Source organism: Camellia sinensis, chromosome 13, assembly GCF_055761805.1.
Source record: "Camellia sinensis isolate YWXY chromosome 13, ASM5576180v1, whole genome shotgun sequence".
NCBI lineage: Eukaryota > Viridiplantae > Streptophyta > Magnoliopsida > Ericales > Theaceae > Camellia > Camellia sinensis.
The window spans coordinates 23939209-23961248 of NC_138973.1; the positions used below are offsets into that span (position 1 = coordinate 23939209).

Sequence of the window (22040 nt, forward strand, 5' to 3'; positions counted from 1 at the left end):
AAAACATATTTTTGAATTTTTTAAAATTATTTCTACCCACTAAAGATAAAATTATGTAAAATTGATAAATTTTTTAGACATTTATTTATTTATTTATTTATTTGTTTGTTTTACTAAATTAATTTTTATTATGTGTTTGGATGATGATCATGCAATGGGCGGCTGTTTTTATTTTCATTAAATTAGTTTCTATTTTTTCAAAAGTCAAATATGACAACAACTTTGGTATCATTATTAAGCCATTCCATTAAATCAAAAAATCCAAAACTAAGAACATTTTATATATTAAATATATCAATTACACATTAAAAGTCTAATAACCACTCATTACATGATCATCATCTGAACACATAATAAATATTAATTTGGTAAAATAAATAAATTACATGATCATTATCTGAACACATAATAAATATTAATTTGGTAAAATAAATAAATAAATAAATGTCTAAAGGATTTATTAATTTTACAAAATTTTATCTTTGGTGGGTAGAAATTATTTTTAAAAATTAAAAAATATTTTTTTAACATTTATTTTTGTCAAATTAGTTTATATTTTATCAAATTGACGACTTTGCCCTTAAAATTGAGCAATGGTATCTTTAATTGTCCTTATTTGGAACAAGATTCAAAATTCAGGATCAAATGCGTCACAAATGAAAAGTCAGGGACTAAAGTGACACGAACCCCAAACTATAGGGGTTGTTAGTGTAATTTGCCCAAAAAGATAAGAATTAGGAGGTTCACATAAATTAGGCAAGTGTTACGACTTGTTTGGTTCTGATTTTTAGAAAATAGTTTTCAAAAAATTCTTTTTTTTTATTTTTCGTATTTTAATATTTTCAATGATTTTTTTAATATTTTAATTTCTTTTTTAATTTTTAGACACGCCTAACATAAATACACTTAAAAAATATAATATTTGTGATTTTTTTTTAAAAAAAATACTCTAAATACAAAAAAAATATAAAAAATTAGTATATTTTTTATATTTTTATATATTTATTAATTTTTTAATATATTTTTTTATAAATATTTTACTATTTAAATATATCTAAGTAATATGCATCTCAAAAAATAAAAAAAAAATTATTTAAAATTTAAAAATTATTCACCAAAAATATATATATATATATATATTTAATTTTTAGAAAATTAAATACAGAAAACGGAAACTAAACAGAATAAGAGCAAAATTTTGGGGCAACGCCTACGAAAGGTTGAGATGGAACTCCTACAGAAGGTTGGGGTGGAACGCCTTCAGTAGGTTGGGGGGGGGGAATGCAGAAGGCTGTTGCTCCCGACAAGGTTGATGGTGGCGATGATGATGGAGGAGGAGGAAGAACGCATGAAACGCGATGTGTTGATCGAGGAGGAACGCAAGAAGTTGTTGATCGAGGAGGTATTTTTGAGGCTTCCACCGCCGTCGGTGGCTCGATTCAAATCCATTTCCAAGTGGTGGTGACAATATCTGTCCGAAACACCGTTTGTGGATAGATATGAGGCTAGAAATCTCTCGATTTTAGGGTTTTTCTACCAGACAAACTACAACAAGTTCGTTTTCAGAGCAATCCCATCCAATCCCAATGATAAGTGTTCGATTTCGATTTCCACAGGCAATCGCCTATGAACCAGTTTTGAGAGCCATATCGGAGTATCAGATAACACCCTGCTAGTCATTAACTCTTCCAATGGCCTACTCCTCCTCTACTCTTCAATGCCTGTTCCATACTATGAGGTTTATAATCCTACTACCGGTGATAAAGTCTCTGTCCGATTCTCTTACAATTACGAAACCTTTGCCACACGGTATATGTTATTTGGATTTGCTTTTGATCCTTATTCTACCAATCCCTGTTTCACAATCGTCGACATTGCAGATACTGGAGCTCGTAAGTTTCGGGTTTTTTCTTATTATTCACTTCGCTCATATTGGAGGACAACCTATCACAGGGTCCCCTCCTATGTCAGGGACGACTATGCACTATCTGGTCGGTCCACCTTCTGTAGAGGGGCTTTGCATTGGTTGTTGGAACCTTCGGGTGTCGTCTCCTTTGATGTTCGCGCCAAAACCATTTCATTCTTCTTGATTGACATACCGGGCGATGAGAAATACTTAGATGATGATGGGTTGTGCATATGGGTTAAGATGATGAGGGATGCTGGGTTATATTCCAACGGTTATTGTAGTTGCCGTTATTTGGGGGTATCCGGAGACGACCTAATATACATTCGAGTTACGGGTCATTCTCAGTTGTCCCTCTGGGCTCTCAACCGCGGTACATGGTCTCATACCAGTGTCATTTATGTTGGGAACTTACCCGAATCTCTCTTCTTGGGTTGCGTTTTAGAGTTCCACAAAATGGAGACCCCTCTCCTATACCTGAGGGTGAAAAGGAGGATTTTTTCATATTGCCTCATTGATGGTGTGCTTCAGGAGCTTTTTAGAATCACTAAAGAATATGGAGGAGGAGAGAATTGCCTTGGCTTTATCATTCCCTATCAACTGCCGAGAATTTCCTTGTCCATTCCCAGTATTACTCCCCAAGGTAACCTCAAACTCTGCAGTTTGTGCGTGTATGTATATGTTCTCCCCATATAATATGACCCTGTTTCCTTGAGATAGTTTTTAGGTAACTCAAATTGTTCTAGTGGTGTATCTAAGATGAATATATTGTTCTTTCTGACAGATTTACCCTCGAATGACCCAAGTTTTGCTTTCCTGTTCAATGCTGTGAAGCAGTTGCAAGAGGTAAAACAAGGCTGCACATGCACAGGATTATGGTTCTTATAAATTATAATTATTTGATAATTTAATTGTAATTATTTAAGTGGATAAAATAATATTGAAAACAGAATTTCAATGAGTATCATTCAAAAAGAAATTTTCTTACTCGATAATAATTCAACCAGTGTACTTATATAATTTGATACCTTGTGCAATGGCGTCTCTAGTGTTTGAATTGACATAAAGTTAGGTATCTTTTCTTTTGAGTTTTTTCTACTTGGGATTGTCAGTTTTTTGTAGAAGGTTGTTTTCGGCATGGCCTTCAGGTTGCTTCAACGGATGATTTGTTTATTATGTCGTTTTCAACATGGTTGTCATTCTTTTTTATTTCTTCCATATTTAGATGGGCAATTGGTATTATCAAATATTAGTAATGAGCTAATTTCTTTTCTCTCCCAATCATTCCCCTTTTGGAGAGATTCAAAAAATGGGTTTTCAGAGAAATCTTTTTCTCTTCATTTCTTCCCATTTCTCTCCTCTTAAGTAGCCAAGAGAAATTCATTTCTCGTCAAATCACCCCATCCAAAAGGACTGTAAAATCCATTTGTCTTGTGAATTTTTTAACGACATAAATATGTTCACACATAGAAAAACCTTTTATATGTTACTTTTTAATATTGATAGCCACCATAGACTCTAGGATGGTTTTATATATTACTTTTTAATGTTTCATTACATCAGTCTTTTTTATTCAAATCGCATATTTCTTTTTTTTCTCTTCTCCCTTTGCATTGAAAGAACATATTAAAAAAAATGATTCAACCCCAGACCCAAACTAGAGATAAACACACTTTCACATCTTCTTAACCCGAAATGGGAATGATTGTCTGTAAAGCGTTTGTAGGGCCACCCGTTGGTATACTATATGTATATGCATCTGCACAATTCCTTATAGAGATAAACTAGAGATAAAACATGCTTTCACATCTTCTTAACCTGAAATGGTTGGGAAGAGGAAAGGTTCTGGATTGCCAATGATTTTATATTGGGTCATGTAAATGGATACCCTTGGTGAATTTTAATTGGGGATTCTTTGTGAATTAGAGTCCAAATCCAAGTAGGAATTGACCTAGAGTTTAGATGTAGCTATGTAATCGTCTCTTGGGAGGAGTAACATGAAACTCAGAATTATGGGTGTAGTCAATACTCCCAAATAAAAAAGGGAATTGATCTATGGTCGACGTTTACTGATTCTATTCTTCTAGATGTGCTTATGTGTTCTAAGTTCTAACATCTGTACATTTTTTGCTATTTATTATTATTTTTGGTTTTTGTAAACACATTTGTGTAAAACTTCGGTTTCAATCCATACGCCCGATTTTGTTAAGCTCTATTTGTTATCCACTTTTGGGGGTCCAGTTCATCTTGAAATCTGAAAACTTATCTTTGGTTACTTTTGTTTGTAATTGATTTTGCAATGTTTGTTTGATTCTAGATGCTTTCTTTTCGTTCCCAAGTTTTAAATTCTCAATCCATCTTTCAATGGAAGAACATTAAATTATTGTCTGTACCAGCCTTAAAAGTGTTTTGAAAATAGGTTTAAAAAAGGGATGGCTATATGTTAGCTTTTTTTTCACAATTTTATATGGTAAGATATTATTCATATTTATTATTTTTTTAATGTATATATATATTCCTCAAATTGTTACCAAGGATAGAGTAATAATAATAATAATACAAACATCAAGAATACGAATATATATAATTTGTATACAAAATAAGCGACTACATTAACATTTATTAATTTAAAATAAAACATCTATAAAATTAATATTTAATTATCGAAATCCCACCACCATATTATTTTGATAAAAATTTTATAAGAATATAGTTTGTATAAGAATATCATTTTATTTTTTAAGTTCAATTTTATTCACTAGTAGATATATTGTTTGTTACAACAATTTGGATAAATGTTATTTATAGAAATGCCACGATAAGACATTTTGTGCATGGGAGTATTGTGAATCAAATTTCCCTAAAGAAGTTATAATTTTTTTATAATTGAAATTATTTTAAATAAATACTTGTAGATATATTGTTTGTTACAACAATTTGGATAAATGTTATTTATAGAAATGCCACGTTAAGACGTATTGTGCATGAGAGTATTGTGAATCAAATTGCCCTAAAGACTTTCCACATCTGACAAATTTTATTTTGTTTTATTTATTTTTTAAACTTTGTTGTTTTAGCTATAACTGAAGACACGTTTGATCACCCGAAAGCAAACATGTTCTTAGATTGAGCGAAATCAATCGTTCGTCGTCTGAACAACGATGGCCTTATTCATCTCTATAGTCAGCTCGGGATTTGTCAAGTGGCTGCGAAATGTTTTCCTCATCTCCAGCATGTCGAGTTCGATCCAACTGGAATTCCTGTATGGTCCTTCTACAACTTGCATCCCCCTTTAACATTCATCGGTCTTCGTGGTAAACACATTTTCTTGATTTGATTTTATTTAAATTTGCACTTGACTTTTGGATTGTTGGCTTCTTTAACTTTTTGATGAAAGAAGTTTTTTTTTTTTTTTTGCTCGTCAGATACAGTGGTCAAGTACAATGACTTCATTCGGGTTGAAGGATGTCTATATGGATTCACCACTAAACGTGAGGACTCTTCTAAAGTTTGCATTTTCTTTATCTTAGTGATACATTTTATTTTTTTTCTTGTCGCATTTATCAAAGTCGTGTTGTTGTTAGCATTAGAAATTAATAATAAATAGATTTATGGAATTAAAATTGTTTATAGTTTTATTTTTAAAGGCACTTGAAAATGCCCACTTAAAGAAGAAAAAAGAATTGTCTTTCCTAGGATGGCAAAAACTGCGACCCACCTGACCCTAATGTGACTTGTGTGGGGCCATTAATAGGAAAAGTCAGGTTTGGGGTGAGCAAGGGTGAATCTGTTCCGGGGATGGGGATGGGGATGGGGATGGGGATGGGAGAGGGTAACCTTTACCTGATTCTAAATTTCTGATTATGCAAATAACTCCCATTCTATTGCTTAGTTTCCGAAATATCCCCAATTAGTATTCTAGTTTTTCTTCCCTTTGCGGATTAAAATACAGATGTATAATGGACATCTGTACATCAATTATAATTAGCTTCTTGAGCCTCGGGCTGCTTTGGCCAAAACACGGTCCTGATCCTATCTACTTTCCTAATCTCAATATAGCCAAAAACAGTACATAACCATAAAATATCATGGATTATGGAATCAACTTCTCTGTTTGTTGATCTTCTTTTGATTAACTCCTGGACTAACACCTTGTACTCAGTCCAAATTTCAACTGCCCTGAAACCTTCCTGCATGCACCACTGTACAGCTACTAAGCAAGCTCTGGCTTCTGCTACTAGCAGAGAGGATGTGAACAGAGGCCTACATTGTTGATCCTCCTCTCTGCCCTAATAGTTTAAGCTTACCCAAGCCATCCCTGTTGCACATGAGTCTCACACCCAAGCTGCATCCACTGCAACAAGCTTTCTATTTTCATCTGCATTATAAAGAAGATGATGAGAATGTAAATGAAAGTCAGTGTAATCATCCTTCCACAGTCCATAGATAAAATACTGTATTCGTCTACACTCAAAAGTTTGAATCCTTGGCCTCGGATCAGGATGCCCATAATTGCTTTACTAACTCTATTGTAATTCTTACGAGGACCAAGTTATTATCAAAACAAACCCATTTCTGATGTAATTGCCATAAGATAAGGCTTTAACTGGGCTCCTTGCTAGTGGACGGTGGGATTGATCCTCTAGATTAGTCGGTCCATTGGGCCAGATATTGAGTTAAATAATAACAATAATAATTGCATCACTATCAGGTGCCAGCCATAGCCAACTTCTAAACCATTCCTCAAAAGTTTACAGCCTGACCTTGCTCAAAGTCTAAGCCCAACACTAATCCCTTCCATACCCACTTGAAATGGGTGCATTCAAAACAATCCATTGTTTCCCCGCTCCTTCCACATCTAGGACAATTCTCATTCTTTTCCAAGCCTCTATTACTAAGAATAGATTTAACAGGTATAGTGTGGTGAAGTATTTTCCAGAGAAAGAGGGCCCATTTTGGAACCCCCACAAATTTTTCTAGATGTCACTTTGATTTGGAATGGAGTATGAACCAAGTGTTCCTCCAAGTCCTGGACTCGCAATCCATGAGGTGTGAGACAGGGAAGATTGAATTAATTTTCCCTTTGCCCATTCTGCAATACATATGCCTCAAGATTGGGATCCATTGTTCCTGTTCTGCCCTATTCCCACAACCCATCTTCGATCCCTTTTGGCAGTTCCTTTCCCCACAGAATGCTATGCTAGCCTAAAGTATAACCTGATTTCGGTTTAAGCTCTAGAAAGTTTTTATTACACAATACTTAGTAGAAAACACTTTACCAAAGATGAACAAAGTTGGATATGAAATAATTTGCAACACATTGAAGAACCCATTATCCTGAACACCAAATACAATTTGTATTATACAACCCTCTACCCTCTTTAATATCCCACAAGGACATAGTTATTACACTCTTTCCTCGTGAAATGAAATATTTAGGAGCCGTGAAAGCTGACAACAGATACTTAGGAATGGCTGAGAGGACATGCTTGATCAACACACATCTACATGCAAAAGACCTAAGAAGCACGGATACGGACACGTGACTTGACACGACATGTATACGACATGTCAATTTTCAAAACATGTAGCACACAACATGTAGGAAAGCTGTACAAATGTATTATATATTTATTATATCTCATACATAAATACACCATTGAAAGATAATAAAAAGATACAATATAATACTAATTGCTGTAAATGTATATTAATTTTCTTTTGTTATTGTATGTATCCTAAGTTAATTAATTCAAACTTATAATTAGTTTTACGTGTGTCTAATTGATTGACATGTACGTTTAAGTGATGCACACATGTGTCCTCCAAGTTGCCGAAGAGCGTTCGGGTTTAATTTTTATTTTTATTTTTTTATTTTTTTAAAAAAAAAGTAGGGCACATTTTGATGAGTGTTGGACACTTGTTGGGAATTGTCCATGGAGTGTCCTCCGACATGGAAACGACATGGACTTGCCAAAGTTTCTATTTAATTCTTTGCAAAAAGAAGAGGGGTTGTGATGGTGAAAACTTTGAATGTCTGATTGTTATTTTGCAATTTTTGTGGATGAGGTTGTTTATGGAGTGAGTTAATTTCCCAGAATGAAGACATTCATTGCTGACATATTTTGTCAAGGCAAGGTAAATGCCTTTCCTTTACCATCACACTTTAGAGGCAATCTTGTGCTAGATACTTGGTTTATGGTACTAAACTGAACAGTTGCAATAGAAACATTTATTTTGGGTATATCCAAACAGTTCACATTGCAGGGCTTGACTGGTAAATCATCCATGTAAATGTCAGGACATTGGAAATAACATGATCGGTTCGCATTTGTCATAAAAAAAATGAACAGCAGATTTAATTTTGAGAATCAATTGCTTATTTTTTAGTGACAAATATGATTTGATCGTGGCTATTGATACTTGATCAATATGTTTTGTTTTTTGGTATGAAATGATCTTCTCGACAAGTCGTATAAGGCCACAATTACGAGTTTGAGAACATGAGCTTTAGCTTGATTTATGTTCATTTTAGAATTTATTATTATTATTAGTATCATTATTTAAATTCATATATGTTATAGATGACTTGAAGATTCATGTACTTGTTATTTTTACCTCTTTTTTTGTTATTATATATATTTATTATGTACAATGGCATTAATTAATAAATGGGAAAATTAATAATTAGTCCTCTGGGAGAAGTTTATAGTTAGTGGGGATCTTAACAAAAGACGCTTTCAAGTTTGAGGTCCTTTGGCTTTCAAGATGCTTTTGTAGTCTTTTGTGAGTAATTTTCCCTCAGCTATATCGCCTTACCTGTGGGGCTCTGATATATTTTGCTTCTACCAGGTGCGATTTGATTCAGCGAGGAAGAGCGTGTAAGCTAGCCTTCTGATCAGCAGAAGTTGAAGCTGTTGCCATTGGAGCTTCTTCGGGGAATTGAAAGCATCTCCAGTGCTCTACCCTAGATGTGGAAATTTCTGACTTATTTATGTTCTTTTGTTCTTCCCTCTCAACATCATTCCCTTTTTTTTTCCTTTTAGAATGAATTCCAATAGCCAATTCGAAAATTAGCTTTTATATTGCAGTAAAAAGGATGTTTTCTTGTGTTGCAGCAGTGCTATTACTCAAAAAGAATAAAAAATAGAGCCTCCTCATCCATTCAATTTTACCCTAGTCCAGGCCATGTGTGGTATTGCCACAAAAAGATCTAGGCCGTCCAGTTATGTGGGTTTTTACATTTGTGCCACAATAAATTGGAATTCCGTTACTAGCCTTCACTGAAATCAACAAAAGAGATGAGGAAATTTCTAGAAGCTTCCCCCTCCCCTGTTTATTTTGTCTAACCGAAGTGGGGTGTTGGTGCTATGAAGTTCGAGGTGTGACTTCAATCTATTTTGATGATTCAAGTAGTTCATATTATAAAATTTGTCGAGTAGTAACTTATAATAAGATCACATGATTTTATATAAATGATTTGAATTATCAAAATATATTTGGAACAAACCATGAGCCTGTCTTGTTGTGACAATATCTACCCTATATATGTCTTATACTGTCTTTATTTATTTATGTAAGATCGTGGATATAATCAAATGTTAACTGTTTATTTGGTAATATTTATTTTTATAATTTTTTATTTACATTTTTAGAATTCTTGAAAACTGTTTTGAGTTTTTTTTACTTGGGATTGTCAGTTTTCTGTAGGAGGTTGTTTTCGACATGGCCTTCAGGTTGCTTTAATTGATGATTTGTTTATTATGTCGTTTTTAACATGGGTGTCATTCTTTTTTATTTCTTCCATATTTAGATGGGCAATTGGTATTATCAAATATTTTAAATGAGTTGATTTCTTTTCTCTTTCAATCCTTCCACTTTCGGAGAGATTCAAAAAATGGGTTTTTTCAAAAAAAAAAATGTCTTTATTTCTTCTCATTTCTCTTCTCTTTAGTAGCTAAGAGAAATTCATTTCTCATCAAATCACTCCATCCAAAAAGACTGTAAAATCCTTTCTTTTTTTCTATTTATTTTGTAACAATATAAATATGTTCACACATAGAAAAACATTTTATATATTACTTTTTAATATTGATAGTTGTTGTAAACTCTAGGATGGTTTTATATATTACTTTTTAATATTACCTCACATTAGTTTTCTTTTAATTCAAATAGCATATTTCCTTTTTTTTCCCCTCCCCTTCGCATTGAAAGAACAGATTAAATAAATGATTCAACCCAGACCCAAATTAGTGATAAACACACTTTTACATCTTCTTAACCCGAAATGGGAATGATTGAGTGTAAAGCGTTTGTAGGGTCATCGGCTGGTATACTATATATATATATGCATCCGCACCATTTTATAGAGATAAACGTGCCTTCACATATTCTTAACCTTAAATGGTTGGGAAGAGAAAAGGTTTCGAATTGTCGATGATTCTATATTGGGTTATGTAAATGGATACCTTGGTGAATTTTAATTGGAGATTCTTTGTGAATTAGAGTCCAAATTCAAGTAGGAATTGTCCTAGAGTTTGGATGTAGCTATGTGATCGTCTCTTGAGAATAGTAACATGAAACTTAGAATTATGGATGTATTCAATACTCTCAAATGAAAAAGGAAGTTGATCTATGGTCGATGTTTACTGATTCTACTCTTTTGGATGCGCTCGTGTGTTCTAAGTTCTAACATCTGTACATTTTTTGCTATTTATTATTATTTTTGGTTTTGTAAATGCATTTGTGTAGAACTTCGGTTTCAATCCATACACCCGAATTTGTTCAGTTCTATTTGTTATCCACTTTTTGAGGTCCAGTTCATCTTGAAATCTGAAAACTTATCTTTGGTTACTTTTGTTTGTAATTGATTTTGCTATGTTTGTCAAATTCTCATTCCATCTATCAATAGAAAAACATTAAACTATTGTCTGTACTAATCTTAAAAGTGTTTTGAAAATTAAAAAGTTAAAAAAAAAGGGAATGGCTATATATTAGCTATTTTTTCACTGTTTTATATAGTAAGATATTATTCATATTTATTAATTTTTTTTAATATATATATTTCTCAAATTGTTACCAAGGATATAATAATACAAATATAGCGACCCCGGTCTTTTCCCATTTGATTATTGTATCCGGACTTAGGTTCCGTAGATTCTGTTATTGTATAATTGTTGTTGTTGTCCCTTATTTTCTTATTTGGAGTTATAGGATGTGTTGGGCAGGTTTGTTTCAGGTTGGTTGGGTTTAGAAACCTAGTGTTACTGTCCAGTATTTTGGTTCTTCGCTCGAGTGAGTGGTTGGTCGCTCGAGCGAGATGTTGTTTTTGGTTCTTCGCTCGAGCTAGGGTTTGGTCGCTCGAGCGAGAGGTTGCGTCCAGTATGGACCTGTAGCATTGCATTCTTGCCTCGAGCGAGATTTTCTTTGCTCGAGCGAGGTTTTCTTGTGTCTGGTCGCTCGAGCGACCATGTCTTCGCTCGAGCGAGCCTGTCCAGTTTATATACGCAGCAGCGGGTTTTGATCAGTCTTTTTAATCTTCTTTTTTATTCCAAACCCTAGGTCCGACTTCTCTCTCTCCCTACTCACCTTCTCTCTTAGATTTGATCCACTTAGGGTGTGTTTCTACCCTAGATCCTTCATTAAAAAGGTAGAGTGAGTCGAGGGCTTCCATTTAATCTGAACATTTGGCAATTTGGAGCACTTTGGTATTTGGGTATTCATCTCTGTCTTCTCCATTTGGGTTGTTTTTCTTCGAGGTAGGGATTTCCTACTCCATTTTATAGGTTTTGTTCTAAGTTTTGGTATATTGATATGTTGGGATTACTTTGATAATTTTGGGAAAAACCCTAGTTGAATTAATAAATTAATTTGTATATTTAATTCATGGAAATGGGGAATTCATTGATTAAATGGCATAGTTGGTTAATTTAAATCACTCGTCTATTGAATTGTTGGTATATTTATTTCCAAGTCTAGAAATAACTGTTTTGGGCTATCGGTGAAGGATAGTCGTGCTTGTTGTAGACTCTGCATGTGGATTAGGGATAATTGAAACTAATCATTGACTAAGTCATCAATCTTGACTGCTGAATTAATACAGACATTATGTGTATTGATTGTGTGTTGTATATGTTATGTGTTTGCATACATTGTTTTGTGTGGGAGGAGATAGGGGATGTACTCCACGGTTTAGGGGAAGATAGGGGATGGACCTCTAAACCGGATTTTGTTTTGGGAGGAGATAGGGGATGGACTCCATTAGCATCACTTTTATGTGTGCTTATCTATATTGAAGTGTTTTTATTGATACAGCACTAAAATGTGTATCAAACTGGAAGTATGAAGTGTTTTGATTTGAGCCTGAGTCTCATTTGTTTGTTGATATTGGAAGAATGTGAATTTGATATATATATGGTGCACTGTTGTAAGTTTGGCCAGGTTCTGAGCCATATTGATAATGTTGAAAAGTAAAACGTATCTTAGACATTAATATCATGAAACTGTATAGAGATATAATTGATTATCTTGGTTAACCAATTATTGAATGCTATTGCTTTATTCAATGCTTATATTTGGTTTAGTATATTTCTGCTGGGCTGTGGCTCACCCTTTATGGGAACATCATTTTCAGGTTCAGGTGATAAGCTACCTCCAAGGACTTAGCTTGGGAGGGTTTGGGCTTCTGGATTTTGAAGAAGATTATCTTTAGTTAATTGTCTTTATTTATTAGTACATGTAAACATTCAAGCCTAGGGCTTTTCTAGTATTGAGTTAGAACTCATATTATTGTATCCAAGTGTTGGCTTGGAAAGATGTAAGCCTGTTGGGCAATTTATTCGATGTTACATGTAATGCTTTTACTTAGTAATACTCTGATGAATGAATTAATAAAATGTTTTCATTAAATAATGCATGTCAATGATATATATAATGGGTTTATTTTGAGGGCGTTACAACTTGGTATCAGAGCGTACCGGGTTTGAATACTTTGGGTACGTGGGAAGTGATTAGTATCACATTGGGTTCGTCTCGTTTGATATAGACTTAGTGTAATGCTATATGCTTATGTGATAATATGTTTATGTGATTATGTGGGTATGGAATCTAGTTTCTAGGATGTTGATTGGACCTTGAGTTTCTTATAGTCTTGTTGGAAAGGCACTTGATCACTGCTGCTTCCAACCGGAACTATAGTAACGCATTGGGACTATCATTATTCCGGGAATGAAATTCGTAGGTGCTTATGTGATTATGTGCTTACATGGAATGAATTATTGTTGTCCAATGCATTAGGACGCGAGTGTTTAGCTTCGGCACATTTATTAATGTGCTAATGTCTGTGTTTCCTTTATTAGGATGTCAGGACGAGGACGAGGACGAGGACGAGGACGAGGACGAGGACGAGGACGAGGACGCGGTAGGCGTGGTAGGCCGGGTAGGCAGGAGGTGCCTATGCCAGAGGAGATTCCGGCAGTTCAGGAGGGAATTGGCCAAGCCAATGTGGCCGAGCCAGTAGGCCAGCAGGCTATGGGCGCTTTAGCCCGAGAGATAGCAGGGGCATTCAGGGAGTCAGTAGGCATCCTCAGAGCTGAGAATCAAGCTCAGGTTGTTGTTGCGGATGCTGGACCTGCCTTTCTGAAGAGGGAGTTCTTCCGGTCTAATCCGGATGAATTTGTGGGTGATCCTAAAGAGCCGCTTAAGGCAGATGAATGGCTCGAACAGACAACGAAGACGTTTGAGATGCTTGGCATCGAAGACGAAGGGTTGAAAGTGACCTTGGCATCTTTCCAGTTGAAGGGGGATGCGGGTCAGTGGTGGAAGTTTACTAAGGGTCGTATAGGAGGTACATGGGAAGCTTTTGTGAATGCTTTCCAGGAGAAGTTTTTATCTCCAGCAGTTAGGGAGAAGCTGAGAGACCAGTTCTACCAGCTTAAACAGTCGAGTTCTTCAGTGGCCGAGTTTGAGGCTGCATTTACTAGCTTGTCCAGGTTTGCACCTGAGTTGGTGGCGTCTGAGGAACGCCGTTGTATCGAGTTTGAGAAGAAGTTGAGGCGTGGCCTCAAGCTGAGAGTTGGGGGAACTATGATTCGGGATTATGGGCGTATGGTTGATGCTGCAGCCCATATGGAGATCATGATGCAGGAGGAGGAGGAAGGACAGAAGGGCTCCAATAGGAGTCAGGATAGTCAGAGTGATGGTAGGAGACAGAAGGGTTTTAATCCTCAGCAGTCTCAGGGTAGCTTTTCTAGATCGACTTTTCCTGTGCCGAGTGCTAGTTCGGGGAAAGGCAGTCAGGGTGACATTACCTGCTTCAAGTGTGGCCAGCTGGGTCACAAGTCTCCAGTTTGTCCTCAGAGGGGAGGAGTTCAGAGAGCAGCATCTTCTTCGGCTCGATCTCAGAGCCAGAGTCAGGGTAGAGGCCAGCCACTCTCGTGTTATCAGTGTGGTCAGCCAGGGCATATGAAGAGGTATTGCCCGCAGTTGGGTGGCACACCTGGTGCATCTGGTTTGAGGCCGATTCAGGGTCAGCAGCCAGCTCAGTCAGGTCAGGCCTCGAGGGCCAATCAGGGGGCTTCATCGTCCCAGTCAGTGCAGCAATCTTATGCACCTAGGGTTGAGCAGGTTGATCAGAGGTCATCTGGGCGCGTGTATGCTGTTACCGCGCAGGATCTTGTGCCGGCACCATCAGTTGTGAGAGGTACCTTTTTGTTTTGCAACTCGGTTGCTAATGTTTTGACCGATACGGGTGCATCTCATTCCTTTGTGTCTGCTGCATTTGCATCTGTTTTGGAGTTGGAGTTAGCACAGTTAACATCTCCTATCTGTGTAGTGTCACCTCTTGGGGGTGAATTGATCTTGAAACAAGGTGTTAGGGGTTGTGATATAGAGGTTGATTATCATAGAATCCCATTTTCCTTTGTAGTTATGCCTATGAGGGGTTTCGATGTTATTTTGGGTATGGACTGGTTATCGTCATACCGGGCAGTTATTAATTGCTACCGCCAGAGGGTCACTTGTTGTACCGTGAGCGGAGAGTATTTTCATTTTCTGGGGGACCGGGTTGGTGATGTGTTGCCACCGGGGTATGTTCCGCGAGGACGGAGTGAACTTAATGGTCTACTTGCTAACCTTTCGATTAGTGAGGATGATGAGACTCAGATTGTGTTACCAAGGGTGGTTTGTGAGTACTCGGACGTCTTTCCCGAGGATCTTGTTGGTTTGCCACCGCATCGGGAGATTGAGTTCTCTATTGACCTAGTGCCCGGCACGGCGCCGATTTCCATGGCACCTTATCGTTTTGCCCCAGCCGAGTTAGTTGAGTTGAAGATTCAGCTTTAGTTGAGTTGAAGATTCAGCTCCAGGAGTTGCTAGATAAAGGCTTTATACGTCCTAGTGTTTCGCCGTGGGGAGCACCGGCCCTCTTTGTTAAAAAGAAAGGTGGTGCTTTGAGACTTTGTATAGATTACCGGAAGTTGAATCGGGCTACGGTCAAGAATAAGTACCCTATGCCCCGTATAGATGACCTGTTTGACCAGTTGAAGGGTTCCCGTTGTTTTTCTAAGATAGACTTGAGATCGGGTTACCACCAGTTGAGGGTCAGGGAAGAGGATATTTCGAAGACGGCATTCCGTACGCGGTATGGCCATTATGAGTTTCTGGTGATGCCATTCGGGCTCACCAATGCACCGGCAGTCTTTATGGACTTGATGAACCGGATATTCCGGGAATTTTTAGATCGTTTTGTAGTTGTCTTCGTGGACGACATCCTTATCTATTCACCCTCTGAGGAGAAGCACGAGGAACACTTGAGAGTGGTGCTTGAGTTACTTAGAGCCCATAAGCTTTATGCCAAGTTTGGGAAGTGTGAGTTTTGGCTAGAAAAGGCCAAGTTCTTAGGCCATGTCGTTTCTGGGGAAGGAGTGTCTGTTGATACATCCAAGACTGAGGCAGTGCAAGATTGGGCACAGCCTAAGAGTGTGTTTGAGATCCGCAGTTTTCTGGGGTTAGCTGGGTATTATCGCCGGTTTGTGAAAGATTTCTCCAGATTAGCTTCGACTTTGACTAGATTGACTCGAAAGGGAGTCAAATTTGTATGGAGTGAGACTTGTGAAAAGTCGTTCCAGGAGTTGAAAGTTAGACTGACCACCGCTCCAGTATTGATTATTCCAGAGAGAGGGTTGGGATATGCAGTCTATTGTGACGCCTCACGAGAGGGTCTGGGTTGTGTGTTAATGCAAGAAGGGAAAGTAGTTGCCTATGGCTCACGTCAGTTGAAAATTCACGAGCAAAATTACCCTACGCATGATCTAGAGTTAGCAGCTGTGATTTTTGCCTTGAAGATTTGGAGGCATTATCTTTATGGAGAGAAATTTGAGGTATTCTCGGATCATAAGAGTCTGAAATATTTGTTTACACAGAAAGACTTGAACTTGAGGCAGAGGAGGTGGATGGAGTTCATAGAGGATTATGACTTTGAGTTGTATTATCATCCGGGAAAGGCCAATGTGGTGGCCGATGCCCTTAGCAGGAAACCTGTTGGTGACATAGCTAGTATAGCCATCCGAGAATGGGAGATGTTGGGTGCACTTGGGGAGTTTGATTTACTTCTGGGCGAATCCGTTGAGGCTACGGCCTTGTTTTTTGTTGTTGCACAGCCTACACTTGTGATTCGAGTGTTAGAGGCTCAGAGAGGTGACCTTGAGGTAGAATCTCTCCGTGAGAAGATTTCCGATGGGAAGGTTGAGAAGGGTTTGACGGTGTTTTCCGACCTGAGTATGAGATACCGAGACCGTCTGTTTGTGCCGGAGTCTTGCCGAGAGGAGGTACTCCGAGAGTTTCATCATTCACGCCTTGCGGTGCATCCGGGAGGCACTAAGATGTATCGAGATTTGGGTTGCCAGTTTTGGTGGCGGGGTATGACGAGAGATGTGGCAGCTTTTGTATCTAAGTGTCTTACTTGTCAGCAAGTAAAGGCCGAACATCAGAGGCCAGCGGGTTTGTTGCAACCCTTGCCTATTGCCGAATGGAAGTGGGAACACGTCACTATGGACTTCATTGTGGGTCTTCCGAAGACTCAGCGGGGTAGTGATGCGATTTGGGTGGTTGTAGACCGGTTGACTAAGTCGGCGCACTTTATTCCTATGCGTGTTAGAGATTCAGTCGAACATCTGGCCGATTTATATATTCGGGACATAGTGAGGTTACACGGGGTTCCAGTGACGATCGTTTCAGATAGAGATCCTCGTTTTACTGCCAGGTTGTGGCAGAGTTTGCAGAGTGCCTTAGGCGCTAAGTTGACTTTTAGCACGGCTTATCATCCTCAGACTGACGGGTAGTCCGAGCGTACTATTCAGATCCTTGAGGATATGCTTCGGGGTTGTGTTCTAGACTTTAGTGGGTCGTGGGAGAGGCACTTGCCATTGGTCGAGTTTGCTTACAACAGCAGTTTCCAGTCCAGTATCGGTATGGCACCATTTGAGGCCTTGTATGGCCGACCGTGTAGATCTCCTGTTTGTTGGGCCGAGGTGGGTGATGCACCTCTGTTGGGTCCGGAGTTGGTGAGGGAAACGACGGAGAAAGTTGAGATTATCCGTAAGAGGCTTGTTACAGCACAAAGTCGTCAGAAATCTTATGCCGACCGTAGGAGGAGACCTTTGGTGTTTGAGGTGGGTGATCATGTCTTTCTGAAGATATCACCTAGACGGGGTTTGATGAGGTTTGGGAAGAGCGGGAAGTTGTCCCCTCGGTTCATTAGTCCGTTTGAGATCCTTGAAAGGATTGGCGAGGCTGCTTATCGTTTAGCTTTGCCGCCGCAGTTGTCCGGAGTACATGACGTGTTTCATGTGAGTATGCTTCGGAAGTATGAGCCGGATCCATCACATGTGTTGGATTGGACTGATTTAGTGGTTGATGAGGATGTCTCGTATGAAGAGAGACCGGTTCGGGTCTTGGATAGGCGGGATCAGGTTTTGTGAGGCAAGACCATTTCTTTGGTAAAAGTTTTGTGGAAACATCACGGAGTGGAGGAAGCCACTTGGGAACGTGAGTTGGAAGTTCGCGAAAAATATCCGGACATGTTTGTTGATTTGTAATCTTATAATTAAATTCTGTTATATTAATGAACTTAAGAGCTTTACATCTGTCTTAAGTTATGAAACATTTAGTATGTTTTGGTAAATGGGTGTATTTTGAAAGTTGCTTCATTATAAAAGTTTAGTGTAACATTGCATATGTTGATTGCATTGTTAAATGTGTTGTATATATCATGCACTTGACTATGATATGGGAATTGCTAACATTGAAGGGAGTAATGCATAATAGTGATACAGGCTGAAATATATGTTGTTTTATATATTGTGAGATGCTTCTTGATAAAGAGATGAAGTGACCAGTATTGGGTCAAGCTGTTTATTATTGTTATATAATATCTTTAGGAATTGAAAAAAAAAAAAAAAAAAAAAAACACTTGTTTTTTTTATAAACTTATGCTTAATTAAAATTCTTTTAAGGGGGGGAGGTTATAGCGACCCCGGTCTTTTCCCATTTGATTATTGTATCCGGACTTAGGTTCCGTAGATTCTGTTATTGTATAATTGTTGTTGTTGTCCCTTATTTTCTTATTTGGAGTTATAGGATGTGTTGGGCAGGTTTGTTTCAGGTTGGTTGGGTTTAGAAACCTAGTGTTACTGTCCAGTATTTTGGTTCTTCGCTCGAGTGAGTGGTTGGTCGCTCGAGCGAGATGTTGTTTTTGGTTCTTCGCTCGAGCTAGGGTTTGGTCGCTCGAGCGAGAGGTTGCGTCCAGTATGGACCTGTAGCATTGCATTCTTGGCTCGAGCGAGATTTTCTTTGCTCGAGCGAGGTTTTCTTGTGTCTGGTCGCTCGAGCGACCATGTCTTCGCTCGAGCGAGCCTGTCCAGTTTATATACGCAGCAGCGGGTTTTGATCAGTCTTTTTAATCTTCTTTTTTATTCCAAACCCTAGGTCCGACTTCTCTCTCTCCCTACTCACCTTCTCTCTTAGATTTGATCCACTTAGGGTGTGTTTCTACCCTAGATCCTTCATTAAAAAGGTAGAGTGAGTCGAGGGCTTCCATTTAATCTGAACATTTGGCAATTTGGAGCACTTTGGTATTTGGGTATTCATCTCTGTCTTCTCCATTTGGGTTGTTTTTCTTCGAGGTAGGGATTTCCTACTCCATTTTATAGGTTTTGTTCTAAGTTTTGGTATATTGATATGTTGGGGTTACTTTGATAATTTTGGGAAAAACCCTAGTTGAATTAATAAATTAATTTGTATATTTAATTCATGGAAATGGGGAATTCATTGATTAAATGGCGTAGTTGGTTAATTTAAATCACTCGTCTATTGAATTGTTGGTATATTTATTTCCAAGTCTAGAAATAACTGTTTTGGGCTATCGGTGAAGGATAGTCGTGCTTGTTGTAGACTCTGCATGTGGATTAGGGATAACTGAAACTAATCATTGACTAAGTCATCAATCTTGACTGCTGAATTGATACAGACATTATGTGTATTGATTGTGTGTTGTATATGTTATGTGTTTGCATACATTGTTTTGTGTGGGAGGAGATAGGGGATGTACTCCACGGTTTAGGGGAAGATAGGGGATGGACCTCTAAATCGGATTTTGTTTTGGGAGGAGATAGGGGATGGACTCCATTAGCATCACTTTTATGTGTGCTTATCTATATTGAAGTGTTTTTATTGATACAGCACTAAAATGTGTATCAAACTGGAAGTATGAAGTGTTTTGATTTGAGCCTGAGTCTCATTTGTTTGTTGATATTGGAAGAATGTGAATTTGATATATATATGGTGCACTGTTGTAAGTTTGGCCAGGTTCTGAGCCATATTGATAATGTTGAAAAGTAAAACGTATCTTAGACATTAATATCATGAAACTGTATAGAGATATAACTGATTACCTTGGTTAACCAATTATTGAATGCTATTGCTTTATTCAATGCTTATATTTGGTTTAGTATATTTCTGCTGGGCTGTGGCTCACCCTTTATGGGAACATCATTTTCAGGTTCAGGTGATAAGCTACCTCCAAGGACTTAGCTTGGGAGGGTTTGGGCTTCTGGATTTTGAAGAAGATTATCTTTAGTTAATTGTCTTTATTTATTAGTACATGTAAACATTCAAGCCTAGGGCTTTTCTAGTATTGAGTTAGAACTCATATTTTTGTATCCAAGTGTTGGCTTGGAAAGATGTAAGCCTGTTGGGCAATTTATTCGATGTTACATGTAATGCTTTTACTTAGTAATACTCTGATGAATGAATTAATAAAATGTTTTCATTAAATAATGCATGTCAATGATATATATAATGGGTTTATTTTGAGGGCGTTACAACAAACATCAAGAATAAATATATATATATATATATATATGTATAATTTGTATACAAAATAAGCGACTACATTAACATTTATTAATTTAAAATAAAACATCTATAAAAACAATATTTAATTATCAAAATCCCACCACCATATTATTTTGATAAAATTTTTGTAAGAATATAGTTTTTTATAAGAATATCATTTTATTTTTAAGTTCAATTTTATTCACTACTTGTAGATATATCGTTTGTTATAACAATTTGGATAAACGTTATTTATAAAATGCCACGATACGACGTTTTATGCATGGGAGTAATGTAAATCAAATTGCGTTATAATTTTTTATAATTGATATTATTTTAAGTATATACTTGTAGATATATGGTTTGTTACAATAATTTCGATAAATGTTATTTATAGAAATGCCACGATAAGACTTTTTGTGCATGGGAACATTGTGAATCAAATTGCCTTAAAGAAGTTGTAATTTTTTATAATTGAAATTATTTTAAGTTTATACTTGTAGATATATTGTTTGTTACAACAATCTAGATAAATTTTATGTATAGAAATGCCACGTTAAGACGTATTATGCATGAGAGTATTGTGAATCAAATTGCTCTAAAGACTTTCTACATTTGACAATTTTTTTTTTGAATATTTTAAACTTTGTTATTTTATCTATAACTAAAGACATGGTTGCTCATCCGAAAGAAAACATCTTCCTAGCCAGAGCAAAATCAATCGTTCATCGTTTGAACGACCATGGCCTTATTCATCTCTATAGTTAGCAGATTTGTCAAGTGGGTGTGAAATGTTTTTCTCATCTCCAGCATGTCGAGTTCAATCCAGCCGGAATTCCTTTATGGTCCTTCTACAACTTGCATGCCCCTTTAACATTCATCGGTCTTCGCGGTAAACGTATTTTTTTTATTTGATTTTATTTAAATTTACATTTGACTTTTAGATTGTTGACTTATTTAACTTTATGATGACAAGAAGTTTTTTTTTTTGCCTGTAAGATACAGTGATCAAGTACAATAGCCTCATTCAGGTTGAAGGGTGTCTATATGGATGCACCATTATGCATTTTATTTTTTTTCGTGTCACATTTATCAAACTCGTGCTGTTGCTAGCATTAGAAAATAATAATAAATAGATTTATGGAATTAAAATTGTTTACAGTTTGGCACTTGAAAATGCCTCTAAAAGAAGAAAAAAGAAGTGTCTTTCCTATGATGGCAAAAACTGCGACCCGTCTGACCCTTGTGTGGGGCTCTATTAATTGTAGGATAGAGTCAAGTTTGGGATGAGCAAGGGTGAATCTGTTCCGGTCTGGGATGGAAAAGAACTAAGAATTAATAAAAAATAAATTATTTATCAATTTATAAAACTAAAAGAACCCGTTTTAATAATAACTACCTTCGGTGGGTTGGTCTGGATAGGTTACCTCATCTCATCATGCATGAAAAGAATTCAAGAAAAAATCCTCCCACGTCAACTTGTGCTCTAATTAGCCATATATTGATTGGAATTGGGTCATTCAAAACCAAATTCCAATCAATGAATTCTTCATCTTCATCAACGGTATCTATCACAATCCTGTCATCGAAGCAAAATCGGTCCTGGACTAAGGCTATTAAGACTTATGCCTTGGGCCTCAAAAAAATGGCTCAAAATTGGGTCTCTAAATTTGGAAAAATATTATAATATATTATAAATATAAATAGATCCAAATTATTTTTGTTGTTTTAGGACCAATATATA

The 22040-nt window shown here is 36.9% G+C and overlaps 1 protein-coding gene across 1 annotated transcript; it reads left to right on the forward strand.

Moving 5' to 3' along the window:
- Positions 1 to 1293: 1293 nt before the first annotated feature.
- Positions 1294 to 9404, forward strand: LOC114264251 (uncharacterized). Its single transcript, XM_028204844.2, has 5 exons — positions 1294 to 2549; positions 2691 to 2752; positions 4984 to 5220; positions 5332 to 5397; positions 8759 to 9404. The coding sequence occupies exons 1-3, from the start codon at positions 1718 to 1720 to the stop codon at positions 4987 to 4989; spliced, it is 900 nt and encodes a 299-aa protein (XP_028060645.2). The 5' UTR covers positions 1294 to 1717; the 3' UTR covers positions 4990 to 5220; positions 5332 to 5397; positions 8759 to 9404.
- The last annotated feature ends 12636 nt before the right edge of the window (positions 9405 to 22040 follow it).